The 22,565-nt window shown below is 41.4% G+C and overlaps 1 protein-coding gene and 1 pseudogene across 1 annotated transcript; both read left to right on the top strand.

The window, feature by feature from the left end:
* Window positions 1–146: 146 nt before the first annotated feature.
* Window positions 147–1,457, top strand: LOC133915943 (nuclear transcription factor Y subunit B-8-like; annotated as a pseudogene).
* A 17,277-nt stretch (window positions 1,458–18,734) lies between these two features.
* Window positions 18,735–22,190, top strand: LOC133915942 (ACT domain-containing protein ACR4-like). The gene is made up of 8 exons (XM_062359351.1): window positions 18,735–19,015; window positions 19,540–19,621; window positions 19,743–19,788; window positions 19,879–19,993; window positions 20,082–20,161; window positions 20,230–20,823; window positions 20,913–21,017; window positions 21,489–22,190. Exons 1-8 carry the CDS (start codon window positions 19,012–19,014, stop codon window positions 21,822–21,824), a joined length of 1,362 nt encoding a protein of 453 aa, XP_062215335.1. The 5' UTR covers window positions 18,735–19,011; the 3' UTR covers window positions 21,825–22,190.
* Window positions 22,191–22,565: the final 375 nt, after the last annotated feature.

Raw genomic sequence — 22,565 nt, 5'->3', positions numbered from 1 at the left:
GGTATGATAGATTTAACTGAAAATTTCTCTTTGCCTGCATCTACCTGCTGCTGCTCGCTCCTCTGACTTTTTTGTTTAATTGTGCTTACGTCGTCCTGTGTACTCATCTGGTCCGAGAGCACGCTCCTACATGGCAAACCGGGCCACTTGCGGATCCCACGGACGGGGCACCGTCCCACGTGTTCCCGGGCCCACGGCCACGGCCCCGGTGGATCCTACGTGGCATCCATCCACGGCAGCTGCGATCGCCAGGTGGCACATACTTATCAGCAAACGAATGGCGGGAGGCGCACCACGTTCACACCTGGATGCGTTCTTATCCGCGCGATCCAACGGACCCGCCCGTTCCCCACCACCCTGCCTCCATGCTCCCTTCATTGCTCTTCTACTCCAGCTCTCGAGAACACAAACTCCTCGACAAAATTTCCCTCCTTTTCTTTTTCTCCATAGATTCTGTTCTTGCATCATATAGAGGTATCCTTCCATCCAGTTCTTGCCTCCGTTGATGCTTTGATTCATTGGAGTGGTTTGATGGCATCAGCTGCCTGCCCTGCCTCCGCAGACTTCTTGCTCTGTTTATTGATTTAATTGAAGCAGAGGAGGGAGGGAGACGGACTCAGGAGGCGATGCCGGATTCGGACAATGACTCCGGCGGGCCCAGCAACGCCGGCGGGGAGCTGTCGTTGCTGCGGGAGCAGGACCGGTTCCTGCCGATCGCCAACGTTAGCCGGATCATGAAGAAGGCGCTGCCTGCGAACTCCAAGATCAGCAAGGACGCCAAGGAGACGGTGCAGGAGTGCGTCTCCGAGTTCATCTCCTTCATCACCGGAGAGGCCTCCGACAAGTGTCAGCGCGAGAAGCGCAAGACCATCAACGGCGACGACCTGCTCTGGGCCATGACCACGCTCGGCTTCGAGGACTACGTCGAGCCGCTCAAACACTACCTGCACAAGTTCCGCGAGATCGAGGGAGAGAGGGCCGCCGCATCCTCCGGCGCCTCCGGCTCCACCACCGCGCAGCAGTAGCAGCAGAATGAGATGCCAAGAAACGCCGATGCCGGCGGGTACGCCGGGTACGGCGGCCCTGGCGCCGGCGGCATGGTGATGATGATGGGGCAGCCCATGTACGGCTCGCCGCAGCAGCAGCAGCACATGGCAATGGGAGGGAGAGGGGGTTTCAGCCATCATGGTGGTGGCGGTGGCGGTGACGGCGGGGGTTCCTCGCCGTCGTCGGGGCTTGGCCGGCAAGATAGAGCGTGAGTTGTAACATGCGTTTGATACGCTGATACAAGTCCAGGAAAGCTCAAATGAGTCCATATTACCTAATTGAAACCTTGTTCATGTATGTTTACTAATTAATCTGAGGCTTCGTTCCGAAACGAGATTTCGTCCCGTTTCGTACGAGAATCGAAATGTTTTCTTCGAAATTTTGTGTCCGAAATAGTCCACACGTGTTTTCAGCTTTTGGTAAACTGTGGCAAATATTCAAACTGGTCAGACCACAACAAGAAACTTGAGTCTGCATACTGCATTATGCAAGCTACTTCGTTGTCATGGATATCTTAGAAACACCAAAAGGAACGAGCAGTGTGCTGTTGTGTCAGACGAGATGACTCATGACTGCTGGGATTTAGGGCTTTAGGCCCCCTCACTCATACAATTTTATGTACTGTCAAAAGGGGGCGTTAGCGTTATAGCTCCTATAATCTCGACAGTTTAAACGGAATACATAAAAAGAAATATAGATCGCTTAACTCCCTGAAATGGTATATATAATTTTACGTTAGTTTTTGTTGAGATTAATAGTTTGAGTGTTTTTCGATCTACTAAAGAAATACCTGGCAACCCGAGTCCTTAGAGCCAAGCTCGTCGGTTGCGGTAGATCCAGCCATGGATAACCTAAACACACTACAGAAGTTTACCAAGATGTAAAAAATGTGCCATCTACCTGGCACGCCAAATGTCAAGGGTTTTCCCTAACAATGATACCAGAGTATACCTGACGATGGACGCGTGATCCGCGACCTGGGGCCGTATGTCCTAGCTGCGTGCGTGTGATGAACTTAAGAACACCAAGGATTATCTAGTTTCGAGCTTCTTTGAGGATAATAGCCCTACATCCTGTGTATTTTTTGATATGGATCTAAATGAACTGGATACACTTACACTCTTCTCCGTGCCTCCCTCCCTTTATATATCCGAAGGAGAGAGGACTTACATAAGGATCTAAGCTAGACCCAGGCCTAGCTAATCCTTCTAACCTATGCCCATCATTATGGTGAGTGGTCATATTCCACTTGCCATGTCGATCTGCAGAGTATGTGCCATCGCTCCCATGCTCATGTCATCCTTATCGCTTGGTCTACCAGGTCCCATACCCATGCGCCATCTACAATCCTGCAAAACTTACTGCCACGCCTTGTCAGATCAAACTATAGCGTTTAATGCTATGGGACGGGACACGGCAAGCCTGTGCCGGCCACACCTAGGTCCGCTCGAAAGGATAACATGGGTAAGAGAAAACACTTGAGTGGAAAAGTATGTAATGAAATTAGACTGATTAGGCACATACCTGCCCCGCGACTAGAGAAAATTGGTCACGGGTTTTCCCTCTAAGACCTAGGGACTGATCGAAGAAACTGATCATGTGGTCGCTAGTTGGACACGACGGGGACCATGCTCTTACATAATCATAATGTATAGAAAAGGCTAATATTCGATCGCTGTGGGTCCCCTTACTAGGGGACCCTATTATTCTTTACACCGGCACCTGCTTACCAAGGCCATAGGGAACAAGAAATACCCAGGTCGCACTCAAGGCATCGGATTAAAAGTGGGTTAGAATCATGGGTTCCCAGACGCCACAAGCCAGTACAAGACCCGTAATAGATATAAAAAGACCCTAGCGGAAGAGATAAAAAATAGGTTAAGGTCCAATTCATGAAGATATGGAATGAAAAGAAGAAGGAAATGGATGCATTAATGACGATAGAGCAACCAACCGGCCCAGTCTTTCGAAGTAGCTTCGGATCCACGCAAGTCGATAACCAGAGATATCCTGTGGATGATATCATAGAGGCTACCCCTTGCATGCTACATGTTCCGATCGATAAGGGAGACTTCACTATCAAAGCTGCCACAAGCCAGGCTATTTCAGGCTGTGTGTTTCACAATCAAGACATTCCGGCCGGTTGCGCCAAGGTACAAGTGGACTCAGTACAACCACCTTTCATGAAGTACAAGCTAGACACCAGCATAGATGAGGATATCGAGATTCTAGATGAGGTTGTTGGCAACTTCATTCTGTGGTTCAGACGCATCTTTAGCCATCACCAGTCACAATCGCTAGCGTCACGGCCACCCCTGCGCCCAACATCTCTACCTCAGGCACCTTCACCCCCACGTCAAACCTCTCCTCCTCAGGCACCTTTGCCACCGTGCCCAGTCTCTTCGCCTCGGGCACCTTCACCTAAGCATCGAAGAGTCCCTATTGTGGTTACCCCATATGAAAAGAATCTAACATCTCCAGTGAAGAGGTGACTTTTGTCCTCCAAAGAAAAGACATCATCTGTTCTAGAATCTCCAGCGAAGGGCGATCTCGCGAAAGAGACTGGCAAAACATTAAGTGCACATCAGTTTGATTTCTTGCCTACACTGAATGTTCCTGAGAAATATGAGAATGGTAAACCATTTCTGCCATTGTTTCAACTCCAAGAAGGTCCATAGGAGATGAGGAGATTCCATAAATAGTATATGAGAGCATGTAGCGTGAGGTTATCTATAATCACTGGTTCTGTTCCTATAACATTTTTCTAAATGGAGACTCCTATCTCATGGTGAATTTTAAGGACATACATGATTTGTTTCGCCGCAACAAACTCGACATCAATCTCATAAGCGTGTGGTGCCTATAAGTGTCTATAATCTACCCTTACGTTCATTTATCTACCAATGCATGCTATAGAAGCTAATAATTGGTGATTTGTTATGTAGGATGCAATTTAACAATGCGAAAAAGTTGAACGAATTTCCCAACTTAGTTATGAAATTGAGAACTGATGACCTCCAGATTAAGGGGAAGAGTAACAAGAATAAAACAAGGGTTATAAGAGAAAAGATCAAATCACATAGGCTTGAAATATCAACCTACATAGGAATGACTATGCTAGAAATGCAAGACAAGAACTACATCATGGCTCCCTACAACTTTAAATAAATATGATATGTTAAGAACCTAATATAAGTATTCAACCTAATTGGTCGATTAAGAACCTAACATAAGATTTATGTAAAGATCACTTTATTTATATAATGCTGATGCCAAAGTTGAGTAGACTCATGGTTCTTGACTTAGTTGATCTTCCCCAAAAATCCTACCAAGATCTTATCAACGTTATATAGAGATAAAAAAAATCCCCATACATAAAATTCTTATAAATTATTTATAAATTGATAATTACTTATTAGCATTTGAATATGCCCTATAAAGGGTACGTAACGAAAGCTGGGATACACGATGCACCCAGGCCGAATTCGATGGCCGTTCTTACATACTTTTCGGTAATAATAACACACTTATAATGCTTGTATCTCACTACTTATGACGAAGAGTCTTATTGAACTAACAGATATGTTATGTTTTTTTAAGTGCCACAAGCAAGGTTTTGACACCGTTCTTTGTGGATACTATGTTTGCCAGTTTTTTATGGTAAACGGGAGGTACACAATGAACCCCGAGGATGTAAGTCATCATTGTGCTTGCACATTCTTATTTGGTTCTCTTTTCGTTGTCAATAGTGTTTTAGCTTTTTAAGTTGTGTTTTTATTTTAGGCACGGATGATCGAATATACCCACACCTCGCTCAAAGACTAAGATATTTAAAATGTCCAACGTGACATGTGCCACTTCATCATACACGAAATCATTCACAAGAGAGGCATGTTCTTTGACCTCGGATGTGAATTGGCTAGCCGTCCGATGCTTTGTGAGTGGAAGATGAAAGAATACTTGCATTGAATATTTGGCTTGTGATGTAAATTGACTTGTGATGTAAAAGTATTATACTTGTGAATATTATTGTATTTATGTTAAATATTGGACTTTGTGTTAATTCAAATATTGTTGAAATCTGTTAGGTTGAAATCTAGAAAGAATAAAATATATATTCTTTATTATTTTTTAAATAAAATACATACCACATGCGGGTCCTTATGTCGTCTGTCTATAAAAAGCTATTTTCATAGATGGTTCACGTAAGAAACCGCCTATTAAAAATAGGTTTTCATAAACGGTTACTTAAGATAATCGTCTGTGAAAAACTATTTTCATAGATAGTCCCTTAAGAGAACCGTATATAAAAAGCTATTTTTCAGACAATTCACTAAAGAAATGGAATGTGGAACTAGATTTTTACAGACGATTTATTTTATACCTGTGAAAATCGTTCATTTCTACCAATCTTCGATCACAAACAGTTACTCTAAACGTTTATAAAAACCGGTTACAAACTCTCTTTAAAAATAGTTTCTATAGCAATGCAAAGTTGCGGTTAAATGAAACACGGATCCGTCTTACCCATGTTACTGCTTGTCCATAGAATATTGGAAGAAAATAGGAAAGCACATGTTATCTTCATGGGCCGATTGCGCCACTCGTCTCGACCTGAAAGATTTTCTCTACTCAAACAAAAAAAAAAGACTTGAAGGATTTTCTGGTTTGCCTGGGCCGAAAGGGCTGTCAGCTTTGGGTCTCTCCGCTTTCCTCATGTGCTCTTCGCTCGCTGTCTCCGCTGGGCCTCGTGCCCGCATGGCATGACGATGCCTATCCTCTCCGGTGACGATCGGCGGTAGGCGCCTGCTTCCGTCGGATACGCCTCCCCTTGCCGATGCTTGGTGACGAGTGTGACCTTTACACTTGTGCATGCACAATAGCTCAAGTGTGTCGATTGATCCTTACATTCTTCGACTATGAAAAAGATCTCAGCTCTAGGCTTGTATACAACCACTTTTTTCTTACCGTACCAAATTGCATCGAATATCATACCGTAATATAATATAGTTATCGGAATAGCCAGCTATTGGCTCAGGCGAGTGAGAAGATCAAGACACACCCTATATACGGATTATTAGCCTATTCCATAGAAATTTTAAATGAATCTTGTGTGGCGATCTTCTGTTTAGGCCCTCCAAAATTTCGAATACAAACTGAATCCTCTCAAAAACTGAACCATGTATGGGCGTATGGCTAATAACTAGTTTTAAGAAATGGGTTATCATATATCAGAGATTGATATGCAATTTTCTTTTAACGTTTTTGTACACTGATATACATTGATCGCCTCGCTCCACGCCTGCGTGTGCTTCCACACCTCTCTCTCTTATTCATTGGAAAGTAAACGGACGACTCTTTTGTGCTTTAGTGAAAACACAGGTAGGGGTCTCCCTCTCCGCTTCCTAAAATTAAAAGAATAGAAATTGAATCCTTCAAAATTCCTCCATTCCAATGGTAATAAAAAAAATAGATGCGAACTAAATTTCGTTACCCACGGAATAAATCTTGCAAGAGGTTACAACATAAACAAAGTTTGGCACTTGATTCGGCCACAGCATGAGATATGTTGTTTAACATGAACTACACCCATTTGGCCAAGACTGCTAGTGCCACACTAATTGAACTACCTGGGGTTAGGAGATGAATCCAATCTAACCTTCATTCAACTAGGGAAAAAAATTAAAATGTGACGTGTGTTATTATTCTAAAAATCTCGCCGTTATGAAAGCCCATCCTTACTTCCTCCGTCAACAAATACAATGCTACATCAAAATGACTAGACTCCCCCTAATTGCTTTTTCTAAAGGATAATATTCAATTCATGCATGTAAACATGCAAAATAAGATATTTTTTTACAACCGGGACAGCCCCTTCCCGCAGCCTTTTTGGAGGCTATTAACGGTGAGTGCGATGCCTGGGGTTCAAGCCCCGACAGGCTTAGCTCACACCGAGTGTCTTTGCCACTGAGTTCCATGCCCGTTCACAGCTAACACACCAGTTTTTGCAAAATAAGGTGTGGATATTTATTATGGGCATACGAGGAACAACTAACGCACCAGTTTTACATTGGAAGGTGAAATATGTCTCATATTTCTTATAAAAAATATGTCTTATATTTATGGGTAAGACTATTCAAAATATAAGCCTTATGTTCTTAAACGGATGGGATAATTAAGAGAGAGCATTATTTGAAGAGTACTACACTTAAAGATGACAACAAAGCTCCAGATGGGCTCCAACAAAACTATAATAATTGGTAGCAGCCTCCCGGGCGCATCTTTGAGGCACGTGCTCTTTTGATGCAGATCCACCAACCCGACTCGTACTACGACCAAGTTTACCAGCATTCAGATAGATCGCTGCGAAATTGGGCAACATCTTGCTAATATGTGCCCGTCAAAGATACTTGTCACTTTTCGCAGCGGTATATGACTTGTTTACAAACAAACAAGTAAAGTTTTTGGTCCGGATGATTCTGTCACCCAAACCACATGGATTCAAAGTAGCAGCGAAGAACTAATCATAAATTGTAGGAAAGTAAAGGCGAAACGAAAAGTAGACGCAATAGATATGATTAACTGATAGATATATAATCGGTCTTCACCCCTCAACTATTTATAAGCGGGTGTATGGTCTTGACCTAAAAAAATCAAAATAGGACTATATTCCAACCCTAAATATTTTTCTGTTCGGCCAAAATCGCGAAAGAAATTCAAACAAATCCACTTCGATTCGGTTTCAGACTGAACACCGGATAGTCTAGTGAGAACAAACTCCATAACACCGGACCATCCGGCAAGTTCACTCGACTGAAACTCTAAAACTCGGTCTTACACACACCGAATATTTTGACGTCACATTTATACTCACCGGAGTATGTCACCGGACCAATATTTGCAGAAAGTGACTTTTGACAAGAGAGCACACCTGCCCTCACCAGATGCTTCGGTGTACACCAGACACCCTCACCAGACTAATATTTGTAGAGAACAAATTTTTTGCAAAGTTTTCCTTTTGAACGCATCGGATGATCCGGCGATCATCAAAGACCTCACCGAACAATTTTCATCAAAGAATATTTTTTCGGCTAAAAATCTTCTTCTTCTCACCGGATAGTCCGGTGATACCCCGGAATCTCCATCGGACCATTTCTTCTAGAGAGCAAGTTTTCGACGCAAATTGACCTTCCACATACCGGATAGTCCGGCATTTTCACCGGATCATTCGTCGGACTATTTTATACAGAGAGCATGATTTGCTGCACTAACTTCTCATCCCACTCTCCGGATAGTCCGGTGTTCAATGAGCATCTCATCGGACTATTTTTTCCAGAAAATATGTCTTCTAGCCAAAATCGAACTATAAGCATTGGATAGTCTGGCGATGACATAGCATTGATCACTGAACTATCCGGTGTATAAAAAAAATCTGACCATACCATTTTTTTCCATCAACACATACCCCCTATTTTTTTTAAAGCTTGCACACTGAAAAATATTTTTACACAGAATAATCACGAATACTTCATATTTTACTCTAGTTAAGACTTAGGGCGATACAAACAACATATCGGCCATATGTGCATGTTATAAGGGCGATGATATTCACACTGGCCATGTACAATGATACATTTTAGGACGATAGTAAATTACATCGGTCGTGTATAGTTACCTTCTCAAGCATCTTGTTAAACACTCGGATAATATTTCTTCAAGTATTTTTCATTGATAGCGCGAGGCATCTTGTCTCCTTGTACATATTGCAGCATGTATGAATTCACAGGCACAATTCCTACAACTTTAAAAGGATATTCCCAACTAAGAGACCACTTTCCGAATTTATTATCCTTAGACCCAATAGGTAAAATCGTCTTCCAAACTAAATCCCATATTTGAAACGATTTTGCCTTTGCTTTCTTATTGTAGACTTTAACTACTCTTAACTTATCCTTTTCAATTTCTCTCAAGGCTTTAAGCCTTTCATTATTGAGGTTATCTACTCTATGTATCATTGCATTATAATAATCAACAGCTGACAAGTTATTTTGTCGTACCACTCTCATTGCGCCAAGATTTAACTCAACGGGCAAAATGACATCTTGTCCATACACTAACTCATAAGGAGTAACTTTAGTAGCACTATGCCTAGATATACGATGAGCCCACAATGCTTCACTCAAAACCTCATGCCACCTTTTTGGATGTTCTTCTATCTTCTTCTTTATAAGCTTAATCAAAATTTTATTGCTAGACTCGGCTTGCCCATTAGCCTGAGCATAATATGGTGAGGAATTGAGAATCTTAATTCTAAGTGATTCGGCAAACTCACGCACTTGATGAGAAATAAAATAAGAACTTTGATCTGTAGTTAAAGTTTATGGAATACCGAATCTATGAATAATATGTTCCTAAATAAACTTGATTACCTCTTTGTGTGTCATGTTCTTCAAGGGAACGGCCTCGGTCCACTTTGTGAAGTAATCCGTACCAACCAAAATAAAGCGATGACCTTGGAAGATGAATGATGAATTTGACCGATGAAATCAAAAAACTATCCTCGGAACGGCCGTGGTTTGATGATAGGATTCAACATAGAAGCAGGAGCTAACTGTATATCACCAAACTTTTAACATACTTCACATCCTTTGTAATATCTAGAGCAATCATCAAACATAGTCAGCCAATAAAATCTAGCTCTCCTTAACAACCACACCGTTTTGTAAGCCGACTGATGTGTTCCACCATTACATTCATGTACTTCACCTATAGTAATTTTACTTTGCTCTGAACCTAGACATTTTAGAAGCAACTCATCTATGATTTGGCGATATTATTCACCATCCAACATCACATATTTTAAAGCTTATCGCCTAGTCTTTCTATCTACCGATGAATTAGGATTTCTAAATATTCGATCATCGGCTTTCTCCAATCACTAGACATATGCAAATCTGATTTTTTGAGCAAAACCGAACCTTATTCCTGTTGTTTGGCCAAAAGAACACTAGCACAAGCTAATAATGGTTTTTCTAATACAAAGAATATCCCTCTATTCACTCGATAACCAGATGCTTGCTGCGCTAAATCATTTGCCCTCATATTCTCTTCTCTACATATGTGAACGATGTTGAAATCATCAAAACTTGCTATAATATCTAAGCATCTATCTAAATAGCTATTTAGTGACCCATCAAAGCATTGATAAACTCTAGAAATTTCTTGCACCACTAATAATGAATCACCAAACACTTCTACATGTGTCACGCCCATGGACTTTAAAATTTGCAAACATAACAAAAGAGTTTCGTACTCGATTTGTTTGTTGGTACAAAAGTATTCTAAGTGAACCGATGTTTCAAAAATAACACCTCTAGGGAAAGTTAAAATAATACCAACACCTTGACCTTCTCTATAAGCTAAGCCATCAAAGTATAATTTTCATAGACACACACTAATCAAACTAACCAATGCATCACTATCAATATGATAATCAACAATAAAATCAGCAACGATTTGGCTTTTCATAGATCTTAACGGTTCATAAGCCAAATCATACTCAATCAAAGAATAGGCCTATTTTTTGATTCTACCACTTAAAATCGGCTTTTGAAATATGTACTTAATAACATCAGTTTGGTATGCAACCACACAAGTACTAGAAAGCAGATAATGTCTCAACTTGGTGCATACATAGTATAAAGATAAACATATTTTTTCAATAAATGCATACCTTTTTTCCGCATCCAACAGACGCCAGCTCAAATAAGTGATCGCATATTATTTCCCTTCACTTTCTTATGTAAGAACAACACCTATTACCATCTCTTGTGCAGCAACATATAGCCGAAACGGAATCCCGGCCTTGGGCGCCATTAACACGGGAGGTGATGACAAATATTTTTTGATATCATCAAAAGCTCATTGATGTTCTACCCCTCAAGTAAAATCGGCTTATTTCTTTAACCAAAGTATCGGAGTAAAAGCACTAATCTTACCGGATAAGTTAGATATGAAACACCTCAAATAATTGACCTTTCCCAGCAATTTTTGGACATCTCTCTTTGATTGTGACGCTCCCAACTTATCTATGGCTGCCATTTTGTTAGGATCTATCTCTATGCCTATTTCATTTATTATGAAACCTAAGAATTTACCCGTCGATACACCAAAAGCACCCTTAAGTGGGTTCATCTTTAAACCATACCGATGCATTCTTTCAAAAGCTAAACTCAAATCGGCTAAATGACTATCCATAGCATCCGATTTGATAACAATATCATCGATATAAATCTCCAAGATGACACCAAACAAATTGTGAAAGATCAAATTTATAGCTCTTTGATAAGTAGCACCGGCATTCTTTAAACCAAATGTCATAACAACCTATTCAAATAAACCAACAAAACCCGGGCAACGAAAAGCCGTTTTAGACATATCTTCTTCGGCCATAAAAATTTGATTATAGCCCGCATTACCATAAAAAAACTAATAACTCTATGACCAGAAGCATCATTAATCAACATATCGGCAATGGGCATAGGATATTCATCTTTAGGAGTAGCTTTATTTAAATCTCTAAAATCAATGTATACTCTCAACTTATCACTATTTTTCTTCTCAATTGGGACAATATTAGATATCCAATCAGCATATCTACAAGGACGAATAAACTCCGCAGCAAGCAACCGGCTTATTTCTTCTTTGATTCACCCATACATGTTAGGATTAAACTTTCTAACTGGTCGTTTCTGAGGTCTAAAACTCGAATTTATGGGAAACCGATGCTCTGTAAGCTCACAGCTAAGTCCCGGCATCTCATGATACTCCTAAGCAAAACAATCGATATATTCTTTAAGTAATGCAATCATTTCACCTTTTTGAGCATCATGCATGCTTTTATTCACAAATGTTGGTACCATCTCCTAAATCTATCTCTTCTAATGGATCAGCCGATAAAAAACCTTGTCCTAGTTTTTCTATCTCATCAAAATCATCAATAGTCTCATAAATATCGTTCTTTTTAGACCGATATTGCTCCACATGCTGTTGCAACCATTCTAAATTACTTTGTACATTGCTAAGCTGAGATGAAGAAATCGGCTGTACAGACATGGGTACAAAACCATCTCTAGTAACACTAAGAAAATCATACCTCAAAAGATCTTGACCAGAGAGACACTGTATATTCCCATATTGCCAATCTACTGAAGCATCGGCCAAAGCAACAAAAGCCGATGTATCCGCATGTACAACCTCTATTTCATCGTCTACCCATTAAATCAAGAATTGGTGCAAACTAGAAGGCACACAACGATTTACATGAATCCAATCACGACCTAATAAAATATTGTAATTACCTTGCACATCGGCGACGAAGAAGGCCGTAGGGACCGTCTTGCTCCCAATGGTGAGCTCCATGGAAATTACGCCTGTTATCTCCGTAGGCTCACCGGTGTAGCCATTAAGCACCAAGTTTGTCTTTACGAGCTCTTTGTTTTCTTTTCCTAGCTTCTTGAAACTGAATATGGCATTAGATTCACAGTGGCTCCTCTATCCACTAGCATTCTCGAAATCGGCATTCCATCAATATGTCCCTTGACATACAATGGTCTCAAATGTTGGCTCGATTATTTGGGTTTTTTAAATATAGCTTCCTTCAGACCAAGATTTAGTTGAGCAATCTCTTCATCAACAGCCTGAAACTTCGAAGGTAAAACAAAAACCATATTGATATCCATTTTATCATGCGGCAGAATGCTATCTCTAAGAATTGGAGAGTCTTCTAGCATATCATCTTCATCATCACTAGATGTCACAATAGGCTCTATGATTTGCTTTACTCTCCATTTTTGCCGAATAAGCCCCATCGACTTGATTTCATTGAATACTTGATCTCTCACCTTTTCAGCTTGTGCTTCTCACAACTCTTATTTTCGTAACCTTTGTAGCCTCCTCTTTTGGGAATGTGAGAGACCCCTAGGACACCACGGTGGCTGCGGCTTAGTCCTGGGCAGCAAGGACTTCTCCTTTTCAACCTTCCGATCATCTGAACTAGCGATCGACTTTGAACTAGAAGTGGCTTCTTGAACATTTGGCGTCATGTGCTGTTGTACTGCTGTAGGTGGCGTCTCCTTAAGCTCAAGATCAATACCAACCACTCCTACAACTTCCCCTTTGTTATTTCCACTTGATCCGTCATTAGCCGATTGCTTTTGCACTTTGCTTTTATCAACAACTGGCTATTTTTCTTTTGGTTCCAGATCTGATTTCTCATTAGAAACACTCGTGTTCTTCACACGATAGACCTTCTTAACATGTCTCCTATCCCTCCTATCATTTGACTGATTTTTTAGATCAAATCGGTCTTGTCTAGGACGAGATAGTCTGTCGAACGCTGAAGGTTGTGGTGCGGTCCACCCGGGTGAAATAGTGCAAATGACATAGAAGGTGGTGCCCAAGGTGCACACCAGCCCCACGACAGACATGGAGGACAAACCATCGGAGGAGACCCCCACATCATAGGCATTGGTGGTCTGAAAGGAGGGAACGAAGCTGCTGCAATATTATCCTCCCATTACCTCCTCCTCCCTTCAAACTTACACTTCGGAGGTGATCTTGGATGTTTAAGAGCATCGGGAGCATCGGGCCGGCTACCCCTTTCTTGGTCGGCCTTGCCACTCTCATATTTAGCCAAAAGTGTATAAAATGTAAGTTTTTTCTTCTCATGCTTCTTAATAGCTTTGTTCTTATCTTCATTCACTTTCCAACGGCCAATTTCTGGACTTTTAGGTTTGATCATCTTTGGTCTTACATTATTATCACCAATGATCACACTCTTGCCTTTAGTCAATTCGGTTTGAGACGGCCGAACCAAGACCTTCTTCTCTTCAAAGTTCATCATGTTGACGGGGAATGGATCATTATCTAGCTTCATCTTAGAATTTTCAGCAAACTTCAATTGTCCTTCATTAATAGGTGATTGAATCTGTCGACGGAAAACATTGCAATCATTAGTAGCGTGAGAATATGAATTATGCCATTTACATATGCACGTTTCTTAATCTTCTCGATGAAATAATATGATTAGGAGACAAGCTAATTTACTTTTCTTGTAACAATAGATCAAATATCCTATCACATTTAGTGACACTGAATGTGAATTTCATCTCTTCTTACCAATTATTTTGTGGAGTAGGCTTCAATGCGGAGCACACGAATAGCTTAGATTTGGACTTTCATGTCCATTCGGCTACACACACGTCTACGCTATCATCATATAACGAATCGTCATTATATTCAACTATATTAACACCCAGACGATCTAGCTTGTGTTTTTCACTAAACCTTTGAACATTTCTATGTTCTTTGGCACGACTTTCTTGAGGTAGAGCCCACCGCAAAACTTGGTTCACATCTGAAAATTCTTATCCCTCTAACCTCTCTTGGATGTGTGCATGCAACCCAGCAAAAGCTAACTCAGCTAGATCTCTATTGGAGAGCGAAACACTGAAATATCGGTTTTTTTTATCTCTAAATATTCTAATATATTCATAAACAGACTCATTATACTTTTGTGTAACCGATGTCAAATGAATTAACCTCAACTCCGTGTCTCCGGTAAAAGTATTCATGAAACTTTTGCTCAAGTTGTGCCCATGTATAAATAGAATTAGGTGCAAGTGAAGTAAACCAAGTAAATACATTGCCGGAAAGTGATAAAGGAAATAAACGCAAACGACAAGCATTGCTACTACTGGCTTCACCACATTGTGCAAAAAATTATCCTATGTATTCTATTGTGGTTCTACTATCCTCCCCATTAAACTTGACAAAATCAAGAACCTTAAACCCACGGGGATATGGAATCGTATCATAATAATCAATATATGACTTTTGATAAACGCGTGCCCTCCTTTTAGGTTCTACCCCAACATGCTCCTTCAAAAGACTAGCCATGTCCTCTCTAATGCTCTCACGTCTCATAGGTTGTTCGGCCATGGGCTGAATAAGATTTGGACTACTTTGTGGAATGCTTTGTAGAGGCACTATGGGCTGTACATGTGTAGTATCTGGTGGAGACACATTGAAGTAAATTTCCGGTAATGGACCATAAGGTATGCCGGTACCTTGTGGAGGTATGGGAGATGTACTATACACCACAGTATTGTATCGAATCAGCGGCATACTTGCTGAAATTTCAGTAGCTCGGTTATTAGCTATGTGTGAAACCGAACTAGTTATGCTAGATGAAGTGCTTGGAACCGGAAAAATCAATGATGAAACCTCTGGTTTACTAGTATTCAATGTATTAAACAGAGGTGTTGCCGCATTAGCTGAACCCACATTGGTCCATCTTTGAATTTGTCTCATCGGGATGTTTTGTTGCATAGGTGTGGGTGTTATAGACTGTGCTGATGAACTAAACGGGGCATGCTGAAATTTGCTATAGTTATTAGGATTCAAAGCACTAGCATCAAATGACAAAGGTTGTTTCAATGTGTCCTTAATGCTTTGCATGTTGTCCTTAATGCTTTGCACGTCAAAAGCTATAGAATCACAACGTCTAGTAAGAGATTGATCTAAACCCTGAGCTAAAACATCAATTTTATTACTCACTGCAGCTCCTAAGGACTGATCAACCGCATGCACTTGTATTCTTGCAAAGCATGGGGAACATCACTTATATTGGGCTTTACCTAAACTTGGTCGACGGGCGGTGGAGAGTCTTCTTTCTTGAACACGCCTTGCCGATGTCGTTCCACATCGGCGTCGAGCGCCAAACGCGCCTCTTCCGGCAACTCATCGTAGGACACCATTATAATGTTGTCTTTGTCGATTTCCGAAGTAGACATGGCTAGGGTTTCAGAATTCGACTAAGAGATAGCAAAAGAAACTTTGTCCCCAGCAGAGTCGCCAATTTGTGTTGGCGTGGAATTGAGCAACACCTCGCCAACACGAGTTCGTCAAGGATACTTGTCGCTTTACAAGCAAAGGTTTCAACCGACAACGTTGGGGATCGCCGCCCGAACAATTTACGAGCAAACCGACAAAGAACTACCACCCGAACCACAGGGATTTGAAGTAGCAGCGAAGAACTAACCCTAAATTGCAGGAAAGTAAAGGCAAAATAAAAAGTAGATGCAATAGATGTGATTGACTGATGGATATGCAATCAGCCTTTACCCCTCAACTATTTATAAGGGGGGTATGGTCTTGACCCTAGGGAATTGAAGTAGGACTCTATTCCAACCCTAAACATGCCTTGTTCGGCCAAAATCGCAAAAAAGATCCGAACAAATCCACGAATCCACTTCAATTCTGTTTCGGACTGAACACCGGATGGTTCGGTGAGAACAAACTCCAGAACACCGAACCATCCGGCGAGTTCACTCAGCTGAAACCCTAAGACTCGATCTTACACACACCGTATATTCCAACGTCACATTTATACTCACCGAAGTATGTCATCAGACCAATATTTGCAGAGAGCAACTTTTGACAAGAGAGCACACCTACCCTCACCGGATGCTCCGGTGTACACAAGATATCCTCACCGGACTAATATTTGCAGAGAACAATTTTTTGCAAAGTTTTCCTTTTTGAACGCACTGGATGATCCGGCGATTATCAAAGATCTCATTGGACAATTTTCACCAGAGAACATTTTTTCGACTAAAAACCTTCTTCTTCTCATCGGATAGTCCAGTGATACTCCGGAATCTCCACCGAAGTATTTTTTCCAGAGAACAAGTTTTCGGCGCAAATTGACCTTCTACATACCGGATAGTTCGGCGTTTTCACCGGATCATTTGCCGGACTATTTTATACAGAGAGCATAATTTGCTGCACCAAATTCTCATCCTACACTTTAGATAGTCCGGTGTTCAATGAACCCCTCACCGAACTATTTTTTTCAGAAAATATGTCTTCTGATCGAAATCGAACTATAAGCACCGGATAGTCCGGCGATAACACGACATTGATTATCGGACTATCCAGTGTATAAAAAAAAATCTGACCATACCATTTTTTTATCAACAAATAACTAGTTTACGAACGTCTATTGGAACTTTTTTTTTTGCAACAGTCGACCTTCCTTGTTTGGCCCATCGCAAGCTCATTCGTCTTCTGCATCTGAGTTCAAAATTAAATACGAGGAAATGAAGGTGAATTTTTAAGTGTTGAGAATTTCAATTCATTTGACTTAGAAGTAAGGTTATCGGTAGTGCTAAGGCATACAACAGTATTTTTATGGACGAACCCACGCCAAAAAAAAGAGAAAACTTTTCTAATTGGCGAGAAAAAATAGAGGCATCGAAAAACAAAACCAGGTCCACCTCTGCATCCGGTGTGACGAGACCAATGGCCAACGGCAACGGAAGTCCTCCGATTTTTTACAAGAAGATGCGCACATCGAGTTAATTTGTTACTTGGGGGCTGTTTGATTAGGGGTTAATGGGAGTCGTCAAATTTTAGTCGTCTTTTGAAAATTTGGTATCTATTCGATTTGAGGCTAAAATTTAGTTGTCTCGAAAAAATTTGATGGGTCAAAATGTTTCTACAGTGTTTCTAGATAAATTTGACCGTCTGTTAAAACTTTTTGCAAACCAAATTTTTTGTTTGATCTCAAATGAACACTATTTTAACAACCAAAATTTAGTACTGATCTAATTTAGTCTCTAACCAAATTTTTACTTAATCTATTTAGAAAATAACCAAACAGACCCTTGGACTGTCACGTTGCCCTCCACACAACAATAAAATGGTCATTAAAGAAGTAACGGTGGACCTTGCTTCATACCACCCGTACATCCATACTTACAAAATACAACAAAACCTGTATCGCCTAAGTACTTGCTCCCATAAGTATTCTGGCCCTACTCAACCTTTATCCAACCTTTCTTTTCTCTTTTGAAAGAAAAGACCATATAAAAAGTCCTAAATTGAGTGCATGGACATGTTTAATTGATAGCCATACTTGCATTAGATAAAATTAGATAGGTTGAACTGTCGTGGCAGATGTTCAGATTACGAGTATTTTATGTTCTTCACACGCCCTATTCTATTTTTCATAGAATCACTTTCTTCTTTGCAAACATTTCTATAGATGTGACAAATAATTTATTCCTCATATCTCCTGCGTTTTGGTGAAAGATGTGTGACAATTACGGATGAAAAAGTGGATTATACCTGAGGATCTGATGCAACATTTGGCGAAGATTCACAAGAAAAATACTCCAAACATTTTGATGTATTACATAATCAACCTTTTTGTTGGAGAATTTTCGTCTGTGTGCGCACTATATGTCAGTTTATTCGTGAGCGATTGAAATTCGACTCGCACCCATATCCTAAACAATCCTATTTGTATTCATTTCTAAAGTATCTTCCTATGGATAAATATATGGATACCCGACCATATCTGACCACATGGTTTGCATTCAGTCACTGTCGATTCGATCACATGCTCACATGACTTGCATTCATCCACAGCGAGGGTCACGTGCTAGGCAGTACAAGTAAAGATCGTAGATGCTACTATCGTTTGGCCGTTCGATCTGGGCCGCTGGCGAGAAGATCAGCGGCGCCACAGCTGGCTCATCGGCTACTCGAGGTTCACTTTAGCCTCTTGCTCTGGTGCGGTACAGTACGGGGCAGGTGCTCCTCTCTGCGTCAGGACTGGAGACCAATCAGCGGCCGACGGGCGGCTCCACTGACAGGAGGGGCGCCGCAGCCACGCGACCCCTCGCCGTCGTCGCATTTATCTCATCGCCCGCTGTGAGCGTGAGTACAGCTGCAGCTTGGGCAGTGTTGATTGGGGTGCGTGTGCCGTTTCACCGTTCAAGAAAGGCAAGAGACCAGAGAGAGAGAGAGAGAGAGAGAGAGAGAGAGGGCGAGGCTTCTTCTGGGGTTCTTGGTTCTTTGCAAGATTGGCTGCAGTCATCGCCATAGCCATCAAGCATGGGTATGTGAAAACAAGAAGTGCTTCATCTCCCTTCGGCCCACTCCGTGCTCTCGCTCCTTCATTGCTGTGCTCAGGTCGGGTGGTGCGGGGATTGCTTTCGTTCTTGGCGCACGGAGTCCTTGGTTTCCCTTTTCCCCTTTCTGATTTTGTTTCTTTTGGGCGAAATTGTACTAAATTCGTTTCGCTCGCCGGATGGTGCTCTTTACTGCTGCCTCGAATTCTTCGGTTCCTTGCGGCGGTCCAGAATTTTGGTTCATCGGGTTCTTGGAAACATCGAAAAGCTCGATTACTTCCTTTTTCTTTACTAAGTGAATTTAGTTATTTGATTGTTCTCATGAGGCACCTGACATGGTACTAAATTCGATTATTGAAATCGATGCCCACTTTTGGTAATAAACTTCATTTTTAGCTTTTTTTTATAGCATAGTAGCACAATCATCATGTGGGATGCGACCATATTGTTTTTCTGGGTTGCACTTGCGGTTTCATTGAGAATTTTGAACGGGTGTTTGTTCATGGAACAGCATTAGCAGATGGAGAGGCGACTTCTTCGTGGGATAGTGACGATGAGTACCAGAAGTTTATCCAAAAGATGAACCCTCCAAGGTGCAAACGAATTCCTCACCAAATTTTTGTTCATAAAAAATTTGAAGTCTACCAATCTTATCACTGTACAAAGTTAATTGCTGATTATTACTAACAAAGTGATGAAAATTTCTGAGTTCAGGGTCACCATTGACAACACATCATGCGCAAATGCTACAGTTATTCATGTGAGTCCCTAAAAAAATTCATAGGATTTCTTGGCGTATATTTTCTTTTCTTTTTTTGTTGTTGAATAGGTTTTTGTTTGAATGGTACAGGTGGACAGCACCAACAAGTATGGGATACTGTTGGAGGTAGTGCAGGTCCTCACTGACCTCAAACTCATAGTCAAGAAAGCCTACATATCCTCGGATGGCGGATGGTTCATGGATGGTAGGACAATAATACCACAACGGTTTCTTTCAATTCCTTGCATCAAAATAATATAAGAATTTCTAAGTTGTTCAGTTTGTGCTATCAGTGTTCAATGTGACAAATCAAAGTGGGCAGAAGATAATGGACGAATCTGTGCTGGAACGGATAAAAGATTGCATTCACAAGGTAATGGTTGCCATCATTGTTTGGTTATCTTCTGTTCAGTTTGCTGAATCTGTCAACCTTTTGTTCAGTCTATCGGGCCTGGTTCTTGTTTTCTTCCTTCACGGAGGAGAGCAGTTGGAGTGGAGCCTTCCTCCTACTACACCTTGATAGAGCTAACTGGGACTGACAGGCCCGGTCTTCTCTCTGAAGTGAGCGCCGTTCTCACAAATCTGGAGTGTAATGTGGTGAATGCAGAGGTGTGGACACATAACAAACGAGCAGCAGCAGTCATGCAGGTCACTGATAGGAAGTCAGGGTTGGCAATCTCGGATGCAGAAAGGCTTAGCAGAATCAAGGAGCGGCTTTGCAACGTGTTCAAGGGGAGTAACAGGAGCCGTGATGCCAAGACAACAGTTGCAATGGGGATAACCCACACAGAGCGGAGGCTGCACCAAATGATGCTCGAGGACCGAGATTATGAAAGGTATGACAAGGATAGGGCAAATGTCAACCTCAAGTCAATGGTCTCTGTTGTTAATTGGCTTCAGAAAGATTATTCTGTGGTGACAATCCGGTGTAAGGATCGATCAAAGCTTCTCTTCGACACACTTTGTACTCTAACAGATATGCAATATGTGGTTTTCCATGGGAGTGTGGATACTGAGGGCCTGGAAGCTTACCATGTACGTCACAGCAACATTTCAGCATCTAATTCTTACTGCTAGGCCTAGACATGTAACCCTTTGTTTGTTATTGCACCATGATTGAACAGGAGTATTACATTAGGCACATTGATGGGTCACCTGCCAACTCAGAGGCTGAGAGGCAGCGAATTATCCATTGCCTTGAAGCAGCTATAGAACGGAGAGTATCCGAGGTAATTGGGCAATATCAGCACCGATATGATGCCTTTTCTTTTGTTTTACTTTCTTAAGGGCACCAATGCTTCTTCTGCATTTAGTTGTTCAAATAGGGACTTGAATGGTGTGATGAATCATTATAGGAGGTAAATTGTGGTTGGAGAGTTGGTGTTTTTTGTTGTCTGCCACACTATTGATGAGTCACTATCAATGTTTGGGTCCTTTTCTTGTTGATGTTAGCACATGTTTTTCTACTGTACGAATATGTTGTTCACAATTAACTCATCCATGCTTACAATTTTCTTCCTCTTGTTCTATGCTTTAAGTCAGTACAATAATAAATTAGAGTTATATCAGATCACACGATGAACTACTAATTCGAAGATAAACATCTAACATCTATGAGCTTATTTCTGTTAATAAAAAAACTTTTAGCAGACCTTTTTTTAGTGGACTTTTTTTCAGCGACTGTGTATAATCCCTTGCAGGGCCTGAAGTTAGAGTTGTCAACAGGCGATAGAGTGGGGCTGTTATCAGATGTAACACGCATCTTCCGTGAGAATGGCTTGACAGTCACAAGAGCAGAAGTTTCAACTAGAGGTGACAAGGCTGTCAACACTTTCTATGTTCGTGATGCAGCAGGGAGCTCGGTTGAGCTGAAGACGCTCGAAGCTATACGCCAGGAGATAGGCCAGACTGTGCTTCAAGTAAAAGGGCACCCTGATCACCCGAATGCACCACCACAAGAGTCACCTACTAGGTTTCTCTTCAGCAGTCTCTTCAGACCAAGATCACTCTGTAACCTAGGGCTAATCAGGTCCTGAGTTTCGATGCATTTGGTCAATCCACAACTCCACAAGCGTAGGCTAGAAAATTCATCACAGTGCTGGCAGTCGCGGGTTCATGAATTCAGATGAAGCAAGAAGCTGTTGTTCCAAGTTTTACAATGCAATAATTCATCAGACGAAGACCAGTCATATGATGAGGCATGTACAGAATCAACAGTTAGTGAATACAGTAGGTTCTGTAGCAGTATCCACCATTGTACATACATCCCCATTTCTAGCGTAGAGCTGTAAATATCTCCAACCCCATCAACATGGCTGCGTCGATTACCTAATATGATCTAAACTGTCGTAAATATTATTCTTTGTCATATTTTTTGATAATAAATGTTTTATTAACTCTTATCGTTATATCAATATGGTATAATATGTTTTTTTTATCCGGAGCAGGGGTCTAAATTTGTCTTCCAATCTTGTAACAGTACTATGCAGCTGCAGATGTCATTGTGGGATCACGCCATGCTGTCATCAGATGTACGGTGGCCGGGAGGTGCTGAGTGTAAGTGGCATTGCTCCTTGGGGATGTTCATATGGTTGTGGGTGTGGTGTGACGATGGCAGCATCGACAGCATACTTGTCCAAGGATTCAGGGCCGATGGCGACGACGCCGGTGACACAATTGTCATTTGTGCCGGGCACACATGTTGAAAATGGTCGCCAGCTCGGCAGGGACCAACCTTGGTTGCAAGTTGGTGCTTGGATTTTGGATGTGGAGTCCCC

This window comes from Phragmites australis, chromosome 4, assembly GCF_958298935.1.
Source record: "Phragmites australis chromosome 4, lpPhrAust1.1, whole genome shotgun sequence".
Lineage (NCBI taxonomy): Eukaryota > Viridiplantae > Streptophyta > Magnoliopsida > Poales > Poaceae > Phragmites > Phragmites australis.
The sequence above is the reverse complement of the archived record's forward strand: the minus strand, read 5'-3'. Positions and strand labels throughout refer to the sequence as shown.